This window comes from Heteronotia binoei, chromosome 2, assembly GCF_032191835.1.
Source record: "Heteronotia binoei isolate CCM8104 ecotype False Entrance Well chromosome 2, APGP_CSIRO_Hbin_v1, whole genome shotgun sequence".
NCBI classification, from domain to species: domain Eukaryota; kingdom Metazoa; phylum Chordata; class Lepidosauria; order Squamata; family Gekkonidae; genus Heteronotia; species Heteronotia binoei.
The window spans coordinates 134557924-134576207 of NC_083224.1; the positions used below are offsets into that span (position 1 = coordinate 134557924).

The following is an 18284-nucleotide window of genomic DNA, read 5'->3' on the forward strand; positions in this document are numbered from 1 at the left end:
TCCACTCCTGCCTATCTGCTGTTTTCGGATCTACCAGTAATTCTCTAATATATCCAGGATCTTTTCCCCTGCCTTTCCCAAGAAAACCCAGATACATTCGGAAAGCCAAAATATACCCCAGAAATACAGATAAGATATTTTTTGGGTATATTTTCAGCTTTGGTAGATCGGAATCCGCACCCTTATGCCCCAGTCCTGCATTAGAAGGCTGATCTATGAAACTAATGCACAGTATTTTCTCTCATTTACATCAAACCTGGAAGGCTGCTTCAATGCTATATAATGTGATCTATTGCTTATCTGCTATACAGAATTAAACAAAACTAACTGGACACGCAGCATTATCCTTTGGCAAATTCTGAAAATGTCTTAATTTTAATTAAAGTACTAAAAGTCATTGGCTGGAATGCTAAGTTCCTTGCACGTTCACATTAGAGTTTTTAGTAGTTTATTCCAAATGCAATCCCTATGCAGTTAAACAACACTGTTTCATAAGCAGTGAAGGCAAGAGAAGATTTTAGCAGTTCTGCTATGTTCATATAACCATTACTCGGACGTAAATTCAATAATTTACAGCTGTAGTCTGCAGACCAGGACCTAAAAGACCCATTCTGTAAATACACATGACACACTTTAAATGAATTAAAATGACATATACTTACAATCGTTATTTGGAGGAGCAACTTTCTTAGGCTCAGGTTGATCTGCAAAATTAAGAATTTTATAAATTTTTTGAGTCAAGAACATAAACAACTTAAATAAATGGCTGTTCCAGCAGTGCAAAATGCAACTTGTCCAATGCATTTTAGCATGTTTTTGAATTTCAGGGAATAGGTCATCTAAACAAAGAAAAAATCTTTTATGTTTAGCACTTGGTTAGTGTAGTTTGGGGGGAAAATGCACAGTACTTCCACTTATCAGACAAAGTGTTCAATAGTTTAATAAGGCACACAGGTTTAAACACACTATTAAGAATCTCCAGTCACTAAAAAGTAACTAACAAACATTTAAACTGTATTATTAGTAATCTGACACTAAAGCTAATGATGCTTCTGTAACAAAAACTGAAAAGACCACCATTGTGAGAAATAATCATTTTAAAATTATGTCTGACAACAACCACGATACTAAATAGAAAATCAAAATTTAAGATGCAACCAACACATAGCAATACAATCTCAATCTAGTAACTGTTGTACAGACTTCCTAGCTGAATACTGAAAATTTCATGGCGTAAGACTTCAAAACAGCAGATTCAAAGCCACTACTATCACTACCATCCAAATTCGTTTAGTATGAGTGAAAGTCGTAGATAACCGATATGTAATAATAAAATTACTTCCAATGTTTCCTTCCCACCCCATATTCAGATATGATGAACCATCATAATTAAGTGCAGCAAAAGTCAGACACATATTCCAAGAAATATCTGTGTCATTGATTTCAAAAGATCCACTAGTTCATTTCACGTTTACATACTAAACACAGGTAATAAATAAAAATTCCTGCCTTTAAAAGGAGAGGGCATTCCCTCCCAGTGTGTTGTACTGCTCGGACTTGTCCAAGAGCCATCTACACATAAAATAAAAAGAATACATTACATACATCATTTGAAGCATCATTAGCTCACTTTTGAATATTAAAAGCCTCACTATTAATAAAAAGGCACTTTAATAAAGTACACAAGTACTCCTTGTCAAGAGCCTTGATTTTCTGTAAACTAAATCATAATCCTCAAAACCTACATATACCTCCAAGATCTGAAAATTCTCTTAATGGATTTTACAAATATTACCCAGTACTTTTAGAGGATAAACAAACTCTATTAGACCACAAAAATGTTCTTTTAAAAAGACATTTGCTACACATTTGGAAACATCTTTTAGAATTTTCCCCAAGCAACATTATTTTATCAGTTCAAAGCTAAAATAAGACACTTCCCTCCAAATCTAGCTTTTAATGCTTGCCTTCAGTGAAATGCACACAATGCAACTTAGGTAACAAACCAAAGTTTGAAAAGACCTATCTACGAGCATTTAAATATAACTTGAAGTCATTAAGATCATTACATAAACTGGTACTGCTATAATACAAAGCTTTCAAGTCCATGCATACAACACATTTTAAATTATAAATTTTTCACCTACCTTAAGACTGGTTTTTTAAAAAATTGTGATGTCATTGCTATCTACTCAAGAAAGTAGATGCAAACTCAAAGCCCTAAAAATTCCACTGAAGTTATATATAAAGATTATGCTGTTCATGTTTGAAATGGATTGCTCAGTCTTCTAAAAACAAATCATTAAAGAAACTGGGAGAAAGTAGCCTAACACACAGTCTCTCTCCACATATACAAACACAGGTGAAAGGATGTTTTTGAGAACTTAATATAGTAGCAGCTTGGGTATTGATGGACAGCATACCTCCATCTTCAAGAGGCCTTTTCTGTCCCCCATAACCGTAATCATTTGAATTCACCGATGTCCCTGATTCACCTCCAATTTTTGCTGCAATCTAAGGGGGGGAAAAGAACATAAGAAGAAATTTAAACTTCTAATGTTGCATATATTCAATGAAAATACAAGAATCCTGCAATTACTGTGTTACACTTTTAGCTTATAGCACACTTTAAGCTACATTGATTTGAGCTAATTGTTTGCTAGTGCTACACATACATTAACAGTGTATAATGGTAAACATATTTTCATAGATCACTATGATGATTAACATTTTTGGTTTTCAAGACACATCTAGAGATTACTAACTGATATATCAGTTTAACCTTAAATTTCAGAAAAGCAATTACTTTACTAAAGCGCACAGTGGAAACAATTGCTCTATTTACATATAACCTTACAATGCTAAGGATAATCCAAGCAATTGCTGAAGTGATTATGTGGTGTGATGGAAACTGACCTGTCCCCAATCACCTGATTTCTTCCCCAGACACTGAGCTAGATTGGCAATTTCTACTGATTCCACTTCAGACCCCCCCCCCCCGCCTCTTGCTAATACTTCAGACCCCCTATTTCCTAGGAGTAGCATTTAATGGAGATAACTAGTCTGCACAGGCAGGAGAAAGGTAGGAAAGTTCCATCCCACTCCTGAAAAATGTAGTCTGGATCCAAGCCATTGATTCAAGAAGACAGTTGTCTGATCCCTGGAGATGGCAAGGATATCAATCTGCTGGGTCCTTTGTGAGAAAACTGAGAGGGGAAAATCAACACTGCAATTCTAAACACAATTAATACCCTTCTAAGGACTGCCCTGTACTGCCATTATTGGTTAACATTAGTACAGGACAAAAAGATATGTCACAGAAGTTATGTGCAGGACAGCCTATATTCACATACTATCCAATATTCATGGCACTGGTGAATTCTTTGCAATGTTAAGGGACACAAGGCAAGCTTGAGCTACTAGTCAGTTGTAGGGACAACCCTTCCAGTCAGTTTAGGGTGTTTTTGGAACAGAATATTTATTAAAAATCAAATCCTGAGATCAATGGGATTTATTTCCAAGAATGTATGAATTTAAGATAATAACCTTTAATTTCTTAATGGATATGAAATAAAACTACAATGATTCAGGACAGCATAGGGTTATGAAAAGGACTTGGATACAAGTGGCATTAGGACATACTTTTTAATATACCCTAAATCAGGGGTGGCCAAACTGAGGCTCGGGAGCCACATGTGGCTCTTCCACAAAGTGTGTGACTCTGGAAGGCCCCACTGCTCCGTTGGCTGGCTTGGAGAAGCATTTGACTCTTTAAATCACTTCGCCAAGCCAAAAAAGCTGGCAGCTTGGAGAATGCATTTAAAGTTAAAGTTGCCTACCTCCCATCTATTTTCCTTCCTTCTTTCCCTCTCTCCCTCCCTCAAGCATCTGATGTCTATGTCTTGCAGCTCTCAAACATCTGATGTTTATTTTGTGTGACTCTTACGTTAAGCAAGTTTGGCCACCCCTGCTGTAAATATTTAAAAATCTTCCACTAAAAGTGGAAGTATAGTTTTTAAAATAAATCCAAGGATTTTATGGTTACCTGAAGAAAACTGCCTAAGTAATCTAACTGCTTAAGTAATCAATCAGCATCTGAAAATGTAAACTGAATGGTTATATACCCTTTTGGGCACAAAGTGAACTAGTATAGCCACAATATTTCCATATCGCTCTCCTTCTTACAGAAAAGCAGATTCTGCTCTCAACCCTGACTAAGGGAGAAACAACACTTGTGGTTTGTGGAAAAAAATAACTGCAGTACAGAGCAGGGATATGCGGAAAACTGAAGTTTCATTAATGTCTAAGCAAGTTATTAGGGAACAAGAAAACTCTACACAGCAAAATAAACTGAAGAACATTACTGCTAGAAATTGCAACAATTATTTGCAAAAGCAGGTAATTTGTCTTCTAGGGATAATCCAAGGTAGTATATAGCACTAAACGGGGCATGCATTTTTTGTTAGTATTTCTGTCAATATCTGCTACAAACTAGTAGGACTTCCACAGCTTTACAGTAATGAGAGAAATACTTCCTGTGATTCAAAACTGCTCTCTTTTGCTGCTCAGTAATCTGGAGAAAATGTATTTCAGACATTCTTTTAAAAGAACAAGGTAGTGGCACGCAAGTTACAGCAGAGACAATGTTCCGATTACCGTATGAATGGGGTTTAGGAGGAGAATCAAAACTGGCAGAACACCACAAAACTTTGATTACTACACTACAGACGCCATAATGAACGCGAGGAGTGGAACTGAAGAGATTATGGAAGAGCTCATTCAGTTCGACGGGTGAAATGGCGCACAAAATCTGACTACTGAATAACGTGACGAAAGGGGGGGGGGAAGAGATCCGCTTTCCTGCGTGTGAAAATAGAAACTCACTTCGACCGCTTGTATTTTCCGCATCGAGCGTACTGAAAGCAATCACAATGGACCCAGCTATCTAGTATTCGGAAGTTTACACCACTACAGACTTAAACGCTATACGCAAAAAAACTTGGGAATCACCCCCTCCCCGAAGGTAGAACCAGAAGCGCCAACTCTCCCGCCTTTGCCCTATGCTACCCACGTTTAAAGTGTATTATCATCACTAGAGCGGTGAGAGAACAAGAATAACTGCGGGGGAGGCAGGAAGGCATGGGGGAGCCACTGAAGTCTCCTTCTCCGGGCTCTACCATTCAAGAGAAGGAAATGGTGGACCGACACGACTTTCCTCCCGCCCCATAGTGAGGCGATCTGAGCGCCCTCTCGGAAAGCACTTACAAAGGCTCGCAGAACAACTACTGTCTTAATCCACTACTGGAACCGGGCTATGGGAGTTCCGATCGTCTACGGAGCTAGGCTACGGGATGTGCTCTATCCGCCCTTGTACACACCACAGAGTGGTAGGTGGGGAGCTCTGCGGCCTAGCCGAGAGTCTGAGGGACCAGGCCGGCCTAGGAAGCGGCATCCCTCGCCTGGGGTTTACAATACACACCTGCCTAGCCCGTTGTAGCGCGTCCTTAAAAGCGTCATTGACTCCCCCGCCACCTCCTCCGCCTCCCCCGGGCGCGCCCGAAGAAGGAGGGGGTACCGTAGAATAATCCGCCATGTCCGCTTCACCACTTCCTATCGCGCTCCCTGCTTGCCAAGAAAGAAAGAAAATGGCGACGGGCGGGAGCCTTTCACATTCCTTCTTCGCATCGTGTTCCACGAGAGGAGGGGGAAACCTCATCAAATCTCGCGAGAGTTTAGCGAAATGGCCGCGAGATCTGGGAGGGAATTTTCTCAGGAGGGCGAGGAAAACAGATTTCAAGTGGTGTCTCGCGAGATGTACATCGCTGTTTCCCTGACCCGAACGGAGAGCGGTTGGGGGGTTGGTTGCCTAGGGATGAGCAAACCATCTGAAGACGGAGGAGTCGCGCGATCTTCATAGTGAGATGTGAGTATCACCTAATAAGGAGAGTATGTGTGTCTCGCGAGAGTTCATGTAGGAGCATTTTGTTTTCTTTTGACGTTTGTTCAGTCAGTGCCTTCGGATGACAACGGAGTGAGGTAATTTGTGGGAGTTGCCGCGACAGGCGCCGTCGACGCGAATTTATTTCCTCAGTGAGTCCAAGTTTGGAAGATGGGGTGTGTGTAAGTGGTTGCGGCTGTTCTTTTTAGAGACAGAGAAAGCGTTTGGAATTCTACATTTAATTACCGTTAGCTCTGTGGATGTGGGATACTGCAGGACCTACGACGCGTGCTCCTGTTTGTGGGTTCCTGAAACGTCCGAAAGCTGCTTGTTTTGAGAATCTACTGCAAATGAATTAGCGCAATAGCTACTCCCGTCTAAAACCTTTCTGCTCAGAACCCTTCCCAAACCACCCACAACACAGTAAAAGCACACATCATTGCAAAGCTTGAAGAGGTTTTCAGGTTAACTGACGTCAGGTGTTCATTGTCCTGCAAACCACTGGGTCCAGTTTGAAATAGGAAATGCTGAAGGAGACAATATAAAGCCAGTTGAGTGGATGGGTAGAGTATTATAGTAGTACTGGCATTAAGTGTCCAGTCAGCTAGAAAGTGCAGTTTGGGTCAGTCAGTCTTTCAGCTTAATCTATTTAAATGAGAAGGGAAGAATCATGAATTCCACGGAGTCTGGGGGTTGTTGCTAAAATGTAATAAATATGCTAAGTTTTGTAATATAGTTATGATTGTAATAGTGTTAGTAAATGTAATTACTTTTCTTGTGGTGTTGAAGTGACAGAATAAAGATGTGTTCTATATAAGTGGTTCTGAACTAAAAAAAATTGAAGCAAAGCAAAAGACTTTTCAAGGATATGATTAGATGTGTACTAGCATTACTAGGGTGTGAGCAACATGAAATTCAGCCAAGCTTATTTTTTAGTAAATGAATGTTGGCTCAATTCTTATTTCTCAAAGCAGTGCAGTGAGTGGTTAAGATGAGTTGGTTGTTTTAGATTATGAAATTTGTTAGAAGTCTATCCCTTTGTAGTAGATTCCAGACTGTGTTCTAGAAAACTATACAATTTCTTAAAAAGTTTATCAAGGATCTCTCAATTAAAACACCATTAATGACAGGCAAGCTAGTTTGAAAGACAGGTTCCTACCATTGCTTGAAATTACCCTGAAGTGCAAAGATGCAGGTGACTGTTGTCTGGGCAGATGAACTCTTTGTTCATGGAAAGCAACAATGTGACCCAGCATTCCTGTTCAACACCACCCTTGGACTGAGTGTGCACCCTAGATCAGAATTATCTCCAGCCACGCAGTAGCGTTTCTGGATAAATTTGGGCTTTGGAAAACGGAATGTGACGTTAGGTTCAATTTCCTTGTAGATCCTGGTTTAATTATATTTTATATATGAAAGATTTATGCAGATTTCTGTCTGAGCCTATATTTAATTGGGTTCATCACTAGAATACGTAATGTTGATGTCTCAGGATACATGCAGAGTACGGTATCTCTTCTTCATTTGTGAGTTACCAGCATTGGCCATTTAAGTTTAGGGATAAAGGTTCCCAAGTCAGAATGTGTAACTGTTGGGTGGGTTCAGCACTGCCTTCCATCAGACATTAAGTACCTGAAACTTGGCTTACAGAACTGAATAATATAATTTAATAATTATTTATTTATAATATAATTTATTTTAAAACGTTGTTGAAACACAATTTCAGTGTTAAGAATGATTTTACTGTTGGGTCTGTTGAGCTAAATCTTCATTTTCAGTTTTCTTTCTTTAAAATAAGGTTGCTGAATGGAGGCTTTAAAATTAGGCAGTTGGTTATGCTACTGTGGGCATGACAGAGGAGTCCACATATGCTCAAAGGGACAATGATGAAAAAAATCATAGTTTAAGAAATAGGGAACTGTTATGGGATAGTTAGAGACTCTGCACTCATACATGTATGCTTGAAACTGAGAAGGTAGAATGTTATTCCAAGAGTCACTGACCTTTATAGCTTTGGTAATATTAGAAAGCTTGAGGGGAGCCAATTTGAAATGCAGGAATTTTCAGAAGGTTGACATATATGATATGAATACACTGCTGCCATCAAATAAATACATAACGTTTTTGTAAAATATAGTTGCTGTTTTTACTGTTTTTACTGGAGCAATAATTCAAGCTATATGAACCCATCCAGACATGAGTGTCTTGTGTGAATGATTCTAATATTTATGAAGATAGCCATTTGTTTGGTAACCTCTTGTGGTTGTAGTCAGGTGATACTATTTGAATAACCATAGCTATAACATTTTTCAAAAGTAGCACCGCCAAAATAGTAATCAACCTTCAATTACAGTGAATATTACTACTATATGGTGTTTGTTTTGTGTCGTGCATTCTAAATCATAAACTTTGGATGTTCAGGCAACCTTTACAGAGTCAAAGGGCAATGTGGTATAATGGTTAAGAGTGGTGGACTGGAGAATTGGGTTTGATTCCACACTCCTCCACATGAAGCCTGTTGGGCAACTTTGGGCAAGTCACGAGTCTCTCAGAACTCTCTCAGGTTCATTTACCACACAAGGTGCCTGTTGTGGGGAGAGGAAGGGAAGGCAATTTGTAAGCTGCTTTAAGACTCCTTAGGGTAGAGGAAAGTGGCATATAAAAAAACCAACTATTTTTCAGCTTCCTTTAGAGAACAGAAAGCACTAGAGATTAAGAAACAAAATGGCAGGTTTTGCATTGATGACTATTGTTTCTCCTGACTTTTCTCCTTTCTAAGGAAATGCATCTATGGCTCTTTTCACAGGTTACCATGGATATGCATATAATTCATGAATAGTGCCCATTTGATGTTCTTTATACATGTGTTGACTAATGTTGCACCAAACAATGTTCAGGCTGAACATATGATTTTAAACCTCACATTTATCCAGGTACTGGTTTCTGTATCACTGATAAAGTGAATGCATGTTGATTCTTTCTTGCGAACAGGTGTATGCAGGTACATGAAAGATGTACAAGCTTTCATTGTAATGTGTGATCAGGGCTGGAGTTATCTCTGACCACAGTTTCTGTGAATAGCATATTCATTCAATTATGTTGTTGGCTTAATGGCTTGATAAGCAGCACTGTACATTAGCTCTAAATAATGAGAATCGTTAGAGTCATTCCAGATGTCATGTTAACCAAATGGTAACACCAGATAGTTTGCTTGCACTCTAGGAGATCAAACACAACAGGAAACCACAATGTAGAGATAATTAGAAACTAGCAAAACGCTGTGCAAAGTGCATTTCAGATAATCGTGCTATAGTCATTCAAACTATTTTTCATTTGCTTATAATCAGCATAATTCATATATCCACAACTCATAACATTTCAGTCAAAATCATAGTCCAAAGTTCATAAATCCACTTAAAGTGAAATCCACTCCTGGATGCTTGAAAGCAACAAGATACCAACTCCTGCTGTATTCACAATTTCCAGACACAGGTAGTACCATAGAAGCACTTGTTTTCCTTTAGGCAGCAGTCCTTAATCCAACTGGTGCAGTGACATGATTCTGACTATTCTCATGTTTCATTTGCCACTTCCACTGGCCGCAATGATTAACTAGGAACTAATATTGCCGATAAATTATTACAAAGTATATCATAATTACAAATTAATGAAAAATACAGATAATCAAGAGCACTCTTATCCTGTGCTAAGGCAACCGCTGCCATACGCATTAGCTCATTAGTCACAATCTGCACAATAAGGTTCTCTATGCACTCTAAGAGAAGCAGAGAGAGACTAAGAGTTTGGAATCTGCTGGTAGAAATTGTCACGAGCTGGGGCTGAGTCAGGCAAAGTCCAGGGGCAGTCCAAGGTCAGCAACTCGTGAGCAAGGAGGGTCCAAGGCGCCAAAACAGAATCGTAATCCAGGTATCACAGGTCAGAGGTTCAGAAGCCGAAGTCAGGGGGTCCAGAGGTCCAAGCCAAAGTCAGGAATCCAAAAGCCAAAGTCAAGAGCCGGAGTGGATGCTAGGATGTCAGGTATGTGACTAGTTGCTTCCACAAAGCCTCCTCCCAAAGCCCACAGCTATATAGCCCTCTGCTGCCTGTTGCTCATTTGGGCTAATTGCTGTCTCAGAGCAGCAGCCAGGATCCTGCCGAAACTTAAGCATCCTCACACTTAGAAGGGCCAGAATCCTTTCAGCACTCAGGGCTCAGGGAGCGTCTTGCTTGTGAGCGTGCCGCCCTCCTCCGATCCCTGAGGTCCTGACGAAGGCGGTCACGCACACGAGCCACCCGAGAGGGCGAGGCAGGGGGGCTTGGATCTTCTTCAGCAGGAGGCAGGGGCACTGGTGCAGGTGGCAGGGGCACAGTTCCTTCTGCAGGCTCTGCAGGCTCGGTTTCTTCTGCAGGGTCCCCAGCACCCATGACAGAAATGGTCTACTTAAATGGTCATTCAAACGATGTTCACCTGTTGGTTGTACAAAAGCATCAAGCATACTTTATGGTGTTGATGGCAGGAAAGAAACAATACTTTCTCATAACTATTGTGTCTGCACCATGTTGGCCAGCAGAGCTGTTCTGGTTGGCCAGAGTCCTTTCGGGATGTGGCCTGCAGGAGGAGGTGGACTGCTCAATGGCCCATTGTGACTGTTTTGCTCAGCACTTTGCAGATAAAATCTGTTGCATCCATTCTGACTTGGACTGTCTGTTGGCAGGTCTATAATTTGGGGATGCTTTTGGATTTAGGGCTCCTGATGGATAAGCAGGTGACAGCTGTAGACAGGAGTGTCTTTTACCAGCTTCAACTGATTAGCCAACTGCAGCCTTTCTTGGGCAGAAAATATCCAACCACTGTGGTACATATCCTGGTTACATCTAGGTTAGATTGCTGGAGTGAGCTCTACATGGGCCTGCCCTTGAAAAGTGTTTGGAAACCTCATTTGTACAGAATGCTGAGCCCAGGATGTTGACTGATGGGTGTTGAAGAGATAATATATCTCTAGTTACAGCTCATCTACACTGGTTCCCAATCTGCTTCTGGGCACAATTCAAGGTCATGACCTTTAAAGCCCCTTACATTTTGGGATCGACATACCTGAAGGGCCATTTACTAACCTACCCAACCGCTAAGATCATCTTTTGAGGCCCTATCTCCACCTTCAGTAATTAGACAGCTGGCTGCCCAGAAGAGGGTCTTTTCCATTGTGGCACCAAAACTATGTAACTTGTTTCCCTCAATTACTTATCAGTTCCCTTTTGTTACTATCTTCTGCCAGTGGATGAAGAGGGATTTTGTGTGTGTGTGTGTTGTTTATTTCATTTGAAGTTCTCTCAGTGATTCTTCCTTCCTGTCCAGTGTTTCAGTTGTCGATTTTAAGTGTTGTAGATATTTTAGCTGTGGTTTTATGTGTTTTAATGATGTGTTTCTTTTTGGGTTTTTTTTAAATGTGGTTTTATTGTGTATATTTTGTTAGCTTTCTTGATGACCCTTATGAAGGCAGAACAGCCGGGTATAAATTTTATAAAATAAAATGCAAGGACTTTGGGTAAAATATAAATATTATTTATAATGTCAGTGAAATATTGCTGAAAGATTTGCTGTGAGACACAGAATGTTATCAAGCTGCTTTCAAGATATATGGAAGTGGTAACAAGCAGGGTTAAACCCCGGCAGGAATGGCACTCACACAGCCAAAAGGTCTCAGAGTGACTTATACCATTAAAACCATGTGAATATGTTAAAAGCAACATAAAAGCAGATAACAAATATATAATATTAACATTAAAATGTTAAATGTTTAAAATATGTGGCTAACAAAAACCATACCACTAACAAAAACAGCTCAAACACTTCAACGGCAAACAAAAAATTTGGTCTTCAATGCCATGTGGAAACGAAACAAGTCCAGCAGGGCTTGGGTGATTCAGCGAGTGCATTCCACAGGGTTGGGACCACAACTTAGAAGGTTCATCCTGGGGCTGGGTACCTGCAAGAGGCTGCTAAAGGATGACCAAAGGAAGCTTGGGGGGTTGTTAACAGGTATGAGAGTCTCAGACAAGAGCTTTAAAGGTTAACATCAACACCTTGAATTAGATCCAGAGACTAATGGGCAACCTATGCATCTGCCACAAAATTGCATTATTATGAGTTGACCATGACGTTCCAGTAAGTAACCTGACAGCTGCATTCTGGACAGCCTGTTGTCTCCAAAGCATTTTCAAGGGTAACCCTACATAGAGCACATTACAGTAGGTGACTGTTGCATGGATCACTGTGATAGGGTCTGACACAGATAAATAAGGAGCCAGCTGTTGGGCCTGGCATAGGTGAAAAATGTAAGCTATGCTACCATGGATACTTGTTTATCTAATGATAGTGCAGAGTCCAACCACACCCTGAGGCTCTTTACAGAGTCTATAAGCTGTCATCTGTACACCATTGAGTTTTGGAAGTGACCCTTCAGCTAATGTCTCAATCTTAGCCACATGAGCTCCATCTTGGATGGCTTCAACTTCAGCCGTCTTCCCCTTAACCATTGTATTATCACATCCAGACACTGGAATTGTGCCAAGAACAGTGCTACTGGCAGCTTATCCATTAGGAGGAAGATATTCTGCTTCCTGCTGTTCCCTCTTCCCGTTCTTTCTGTTATATTGGTGCAGAGGTGTTGACGTGACAATCCTGCTGCTCTTTGAATTCCACCTACAGCAGCTTGCCCTTTTCCAAGAGGCAGACTAAACAGTGCAAGGCCAGCTCATTACCAGAGACAGGCCTAACAACTGGGTACTCTGTTTTCTCCCAGAGGCAGAGCTCTACCACTCTGCCATACTACCCTTCAAGCAATCTGCTGTTTTGCTGAGCTAGACCTGAGTGGGAGTGCTGGATGCCACATGTACTTGGAGACTGGTGCGGCAGGCCAGCGCTGCTCACCCCTGTGGCCAGATGGTGCCCAAGATGGCTGCCTACATGGCCTACTGGGACACACTGGCCATGTCTGAGCTATTTCTCTCTCAGTCAGGACCTCGTTCCTTCTGCTATGTTTCCCTGCAGCATTCCATCCCCCAGCCAGTTTGCTGTAGTGATTAAGTGTGCGGACTGTTATCTGGGAGAGCCTGGTTGGATTCCTCACTCCTTCACTTGCAGCTGCTGGAATGGCCTTGGGTCAGCCATAGCTCTCATAGAGTTGTCCTTGAAAGGGCAGCTTCTGTGAAAATTCTTTCAGCCCCACCTACCTCACATGGTGTCTTCCTCACAGTAAGGTAAAGGAGATTGTGAGCCGCTCTGAGATTCAGAGTGGAGGGCGGGATATAAATCTAATATCTTCTTCTTGTTCTTCTGAAAGGTGATTGAATGCTGGGGCAACATTCCCATTGGCTCAGCTGAGTCGCTGTTCCCCCCTTCAGGAGCAGAAGAGCATCCTGTTTATCACAATCCCACTACTCCTCTGTGGCCCAGCATCCTACTTTCTTTTTTAAAGATGAGCCATGGAGTAAAACTGTAGCATAACTCAGCTGTGAAAAGAAAAAAAGCCCCAAAGAGGGTCCAGAGTTCAGTTCTGCCATTTGGTGGAACTTAGCTCCACACCCTTAATTGGGAACTTCTCCACTCCACATTTCCCTTTTAAATTGCATTAAAGGGTCCCACCCTTTGATCACTTTTAAAGAGAAAAGCCCTGTGAGCTCCAAGTCATGCTAAGAATCATGTTGTGTGGAAGGTTCCATGCAGGTGAATGCAATTCTCCAATTGGAGAAAAGTCTTCATTTGGAAGCAGTCTGGAATATTCCATATGAAACATTAAGCAAATTGAGTTAATTCTTATTTGATTTTTGTTACAGTGGTGAATAGGCAAATGAAAGTTATCTTAGCTTCCACTTTCTTTATGTCTTCTCCATGTAGTCTTATGTATTAGTTTTCAGCAAAGTTTTGTTCTTCAGATTGTAAACCCTTAATGAGCAATAGCTTTTTTTAAAGTATTGGGTGGGGGGGGGTCATGCTATCTGTGTGCATACGCAGGAGTAGAAAGGGATGACATCTCCTGCTTCTTGCATGGACACAAAGAGAAGGTCACTAAGCAATCGAGAAGATTCCTCTTCAGCACAGGCATGTTCAGCTTCCCCCCCACACACTCTGCCATCTGTATCTTATCGTGACCAGGCTATCCTACATCCACCCATCCCCATTCAGACCTCTGGTGTTTTGTGTGCACTTTGCACAGTGGAGCACACCTGGCTTCCCCATTCTTTTATCATTTGGTTGCAGCTCAGCGGGTTCTGTGTTTCTCTGCATGTGAAAAGTGGGTCCTGGGTATAGAAGAGTTTAAGACCACTGTTCTAATACGTGCTGTAAATAGGAGGGTAAATTTCAGAATCTCTGATTGTCTGGTGTAACAGTGGTAACATGCTGTGTTCTTTTGTTTTAACGATATGAGAGTATCTGTCTTCTGAATCTTCTGTAAACTTTAACTTTAGCTGTGTGACTCATATTTCAGCGTGTGGGTGGAGACCAACCCTTGGGCGTAAGTAACTCGCATGGATACTTCAAAACACTCCACCCCCTTAGATATATCACATGTCCACTGCTGAAATTTTTGCTGTTCCTTTTTTGGTAAAATATTGATAGCATGAATTTCATTTTGCTTTTGCTCAAGAATAGTCAGAGTAGACATGAACTGTCTGTTTTAAAGTATTCTGATATGAGTGCTTCTGTATAGGAAATATGTTTTGTGTAATCCTATTATTTTAAATATTCCAGAAAGTAAACATTAACAGCATCAACTCCCAGCAGAATGTATTTTATGATAGCTAGTTTATCTTTTCTCTGCCTCAATTATAAGTAGTAGTATAATTTTAAACTACAGCATAAGCATTGGGTTGGAACCAGACTAAATTGGCAGTAGCCACCAATTATTTGTTACTGTTGCAGACTTCCACCTCTTCCCACTCCAGTCATACTTTAGATCACCTTCCCCCAGGAGAAACATTTCTTGGACGTTATTGAATTGCTGTGTGGGGAGAGACAGGAAAGTTCCTTTCTGACAATGCAAAATTTAGCCCCAGTCTAACCCATTCTGTTGGAGGATGTTTTGTTCCTTTCAAATCTAGTTTTCAAATGTTGATTTGTTAAAAAAAATCTGTTTTTTCATGAGTATATGTGTGCCTTTCAGTGAGACAAATATGCAAATATGGATTAATAAGGTTGCTGAGGTTTTTTTGCTTGTGGTATGCAACAGTTGTATTCTCATCATGGGTTTCATGATCAGTTGTTGTGTCATGTTAATTTTCAGCTGTTCAGTTTTCGGTATCCTTTGTGTGACATTGAGCTGAGTGCCTGAGTAAAATTCTTTGCTCTTCTGCTGTACACAAATAGCATGGGCAGAAACAGCTACAGGCACTTTTTCTGGTTGGTAGCTGTGTTGGTGTGAAGCAATAGAACAGGATTTGAGTCCAGTGATACCTTTAAGACCAACTAAGTTTTATTCAGGGTATGAACTTTCGTGTGCATGCACACTTCTTCAGGTACAATGAAATTAAATTTACTAGTCCATACATATAAGGCATAGGTTGAGCAGCAAATTAGTATACAACATAATGAAGATGTTTTAAAAGATGTAAACAGGAATAACAAGCTAAGATTACCATTGTCTGGATTTAATTCCAGAGGGGAAACAGTAAAGCAAATAAATATGTCAAAATTGGAGATTGATGTATAAATGCATTCTTCTTAATTGTGGACCACGCCAGGTTTACATAAAACAAAATTAAGCTTTATTTGTACAAGAAGTGTATTGGTTTCAGGATGTTTAGCAGTTTATCTCTTCAGTAAATAAAACAGTGGATGTTAATAACCTTAACGTCACACAATCACCCCTCTAACTCAAACCGTTTCTCTTCTGAATGTATCTTTTCCAAGCTTTAATATATTTTGCTCAGTTAAATTTTTCCCTTTCTTTTAACTTTGGGTTCTGTCAGTTTCTTTCTCTCACACTCCTATATTACTTTGACAATATTACGCTTTGACTCTGGAGACGAAGACTTGCTTCTCTAGAATCCTAATGCCTTCGTAGAAGACTGCTCGTTCGGTTCTGTTGATTGAACTTTATAGAAGTTAGCTCTCTCAGACACTGCTGACTGTTTTTCTGTTGTCTGTTAACTGCTGACTGTTAACTGCTGCTTTGTCTCTTTACATTTTTTTCCCTTTTAGCTCCTCTCAGCTCTCAGGCACCAACCAATCGCCTCACTCACGCATCCTCCTCTTCCATTCCCTCTTTATTTTCTCAAACTTACCAAACATTTAAAGAAATGCATACTTAAAACTTTATCATTACAGTGACCTTATAAACTTAGCTTGTTATTCCTATTTGCATCTGTTAAAACATCATCATTACATTGTATTAGGGTTACCAGGTCCAACTCAAGTAATATCTGGGGAGCCAAGAGACTTTGGGGGAAGCCAGGAACAAGGTTGTGAGAAGCACTACTGAACTCTGAAGAGAGTTCTGGCCATTACATTGAAAGGGGCTGGGCCACTTTTAAATTTCTTCCCTCCGTTGGAAATAATGGAGGATGAGGACACCTTCTTCTGGGGTTCATAGAATTGGACTGTCTGATCCAATATTTTTGAAACTGGGGGGGGGGGGGGGGTTGAGGAGAGGCATCAGATGCTATGCTAAAAATTTGGTGCCTCTGCCCCCCCCCCAAAAACAACCCTCAACAGCTCTCCCAGAGCCCCAGATACCCATGAATCGATTGGAGTGCCAAGTGGACATTCAAACCCTCCCCCTCCTGCTTTCTAATAACTCTGAAGCAGAAGAAGGGCCTCCCCCCAATTGGGGATTGGAAACCCTATGTTGTGTGCTAATTTGCTGTTCCACCTCTGCCTTATATGTATGGAATGGTAAATTCATTTCATTTTATCTGAGGAAGTGTGCATGTACACGAAAGTTCATACCTTTAATAAAACTTAGTTGGTCTTAAAGGTGTGATTGGACTCAAACTTTGTTCTCAGGCACTTTTTCTGTAAGTTAGTGCTTAACCTGACCAAATCAGATTTGCAGTAAGTTTCTTGCCTAGTTGCTTGCAGCCAGTAAAGTTGTCGTTAAATCCCATCTACATAAGAACTAGTGGCTAATTCTCATAAAATTAGATTCCTTGCATGCTGCTTTATGTCTAAACAGCACACATGGTTGTGTTGCCCACACAGATTCAGATTTGGTTTTAGCTTTATCTAATTAATTGATTTCTGTGAACTGAAATCCTTATTTATAGTAGATAGAAGTGTCTTAGAAATAAGAATTTTTAAACAGACTGAAATAAGTTGACAGCTTAGAATGAGCTCCTTCTTGTTTGATACATCTAGGTCTGCAAACTTGAGCCAAGTACTTAATTGCAGTTTGCAGTTTGTCAGGGTGGTATGGAAACCTGAATAACAGGACCTCTTATCCAACAGTCATTGTTTGTTATCAAGCAAGAAAAGGAAACTTTTTGTCCTAATTTAGATAGTTTTTCACAATTGATTTATTTGCAGTATTGGCTTTCTGTTAGGATCCACTTTTGCTTTCAGCATAGTATTGTGTACTTATACCTTGATAAAGTACCATTTGTTAGTGTGTTTCTGAAATACCAGCACCCTTCTCAAACTGTGATGTTATTCATGACAAATAACATCACTGCCCACTTAACAGTGTTACTTCGCAAACTTACGTTTTGCAGTTTTATTTAATTTCTTGCCATGAGATTTCCTGTTCTATAACTACGGTGCTTATCCATAAATATTAAATAACAAAGAGTTCCAAGCCAAGGCACAACACCCATCATCTGCTGCCAGCCATTAAAAAAATGGGTTTTGGAAAATTCAGAGTTTTTGTGCTTTTCCTGTTATCTCTTGTTACACACATCCTAACAGGTTTATTTGTTTAAATTACAGCAGAGTGAACTTTAACTGCAACCACTATGCTTGGGATGTTGTGATAATGTAACTGAACCAAGACTTGTGGAAATATTATGCAATGAGAAAAAAAACATGATTGAAAAGTACTTGATGCAGAAAGCTTCTTACAGACTTTATGCGCCTTAGACAAGGCATGCTGCAAAGCATGTGCTCCTTGAGAAAACTCAGGAAGAAGCCTGGAAAGGGCCAGATGCTTGGAAAGGGTCAGATGCTTAGATGTGGATAGATTGTATGTTTGCTGATCATGCAATCATGGTTATTTGAAATGTATGCAATAACTGCCAATCGTTTTTAGAGTTCTTCCTTTCTACTTTGGTTTTAAAATTCTTAGTTTTAGAAGAAACTGTAAAATTATAAAAGCTGTTTAGTAGTCATGAAATGCTAAAGGTCTAGGCTAGT

At 40.3% G+C, this 18284-nt stretch overlaps 2 protein-coding genes across 20 annotated transcripts in view; one reads left to right on the forward strand and one right to left on the reverse strand.

Annotated features, from left to right (window-relative positions):
• FUBP1 (far upstream element binding protein 1) overlaps window positions 1-5913 on the reverse strand; it is a 40563-nt gene extending 34650 nt beyond the window's left edge. For 7 of the 16 annotated variants that reach the window (XR_009555072.1, XR_009555071.1, XM_060232063.1 and 4 more), the window contains exons 1-4: window positions 5480-5683; window positions 2424-2514; window positions 1510-1572; window positions 663-704 (exon numbers count right to left, since the gene is read on the reverse strand). Coding sequence is in view for 14 of the 16 variants with exons in the window: in XM_060232063.1 (XP_060088046.1) it covers window positions 663-704; window positions 1510-1572; window positions 2424-2514; window positions 5480-5593 (310 nt within the window). In the remaining 2 variants the exon portion in view is untranslated. Of the gene's footprint in view, window positions 1-662; window positions 705-1509; window positions 1573-2423; window positions 2515-5479 lie in introns of all 16 variants that reach the window. The other 9 variants (XM_060232066.1, XM_060232070.1, XM_060232062.1 and 6 more) reach the window with 7 other exon arrangements.
• The window catches only part of DNAJB4 (DnaJ heat shock protein family (Hsp40) member B4), a 44803-nt gene continuing 32226 nt past the window's right edge, over window positions 5708-18284 (forward strand). Inside the window, exon 1 of one of the 4 annotated variants that reach the window (XM_060232077.1) lies at window positions 5708-5923. The gene's annotated coding sequence lies outside the window, so the exon portion shown is untranslated. Of the gene's footprint in view, window positions 5924-5944; window positions 6121-18284 lie in introns of those variants that run through there. The other 3 variants (XM_060232075.1, XM_060232076.1, XM_060232073.1) reach the window with 3 other exon arrangements.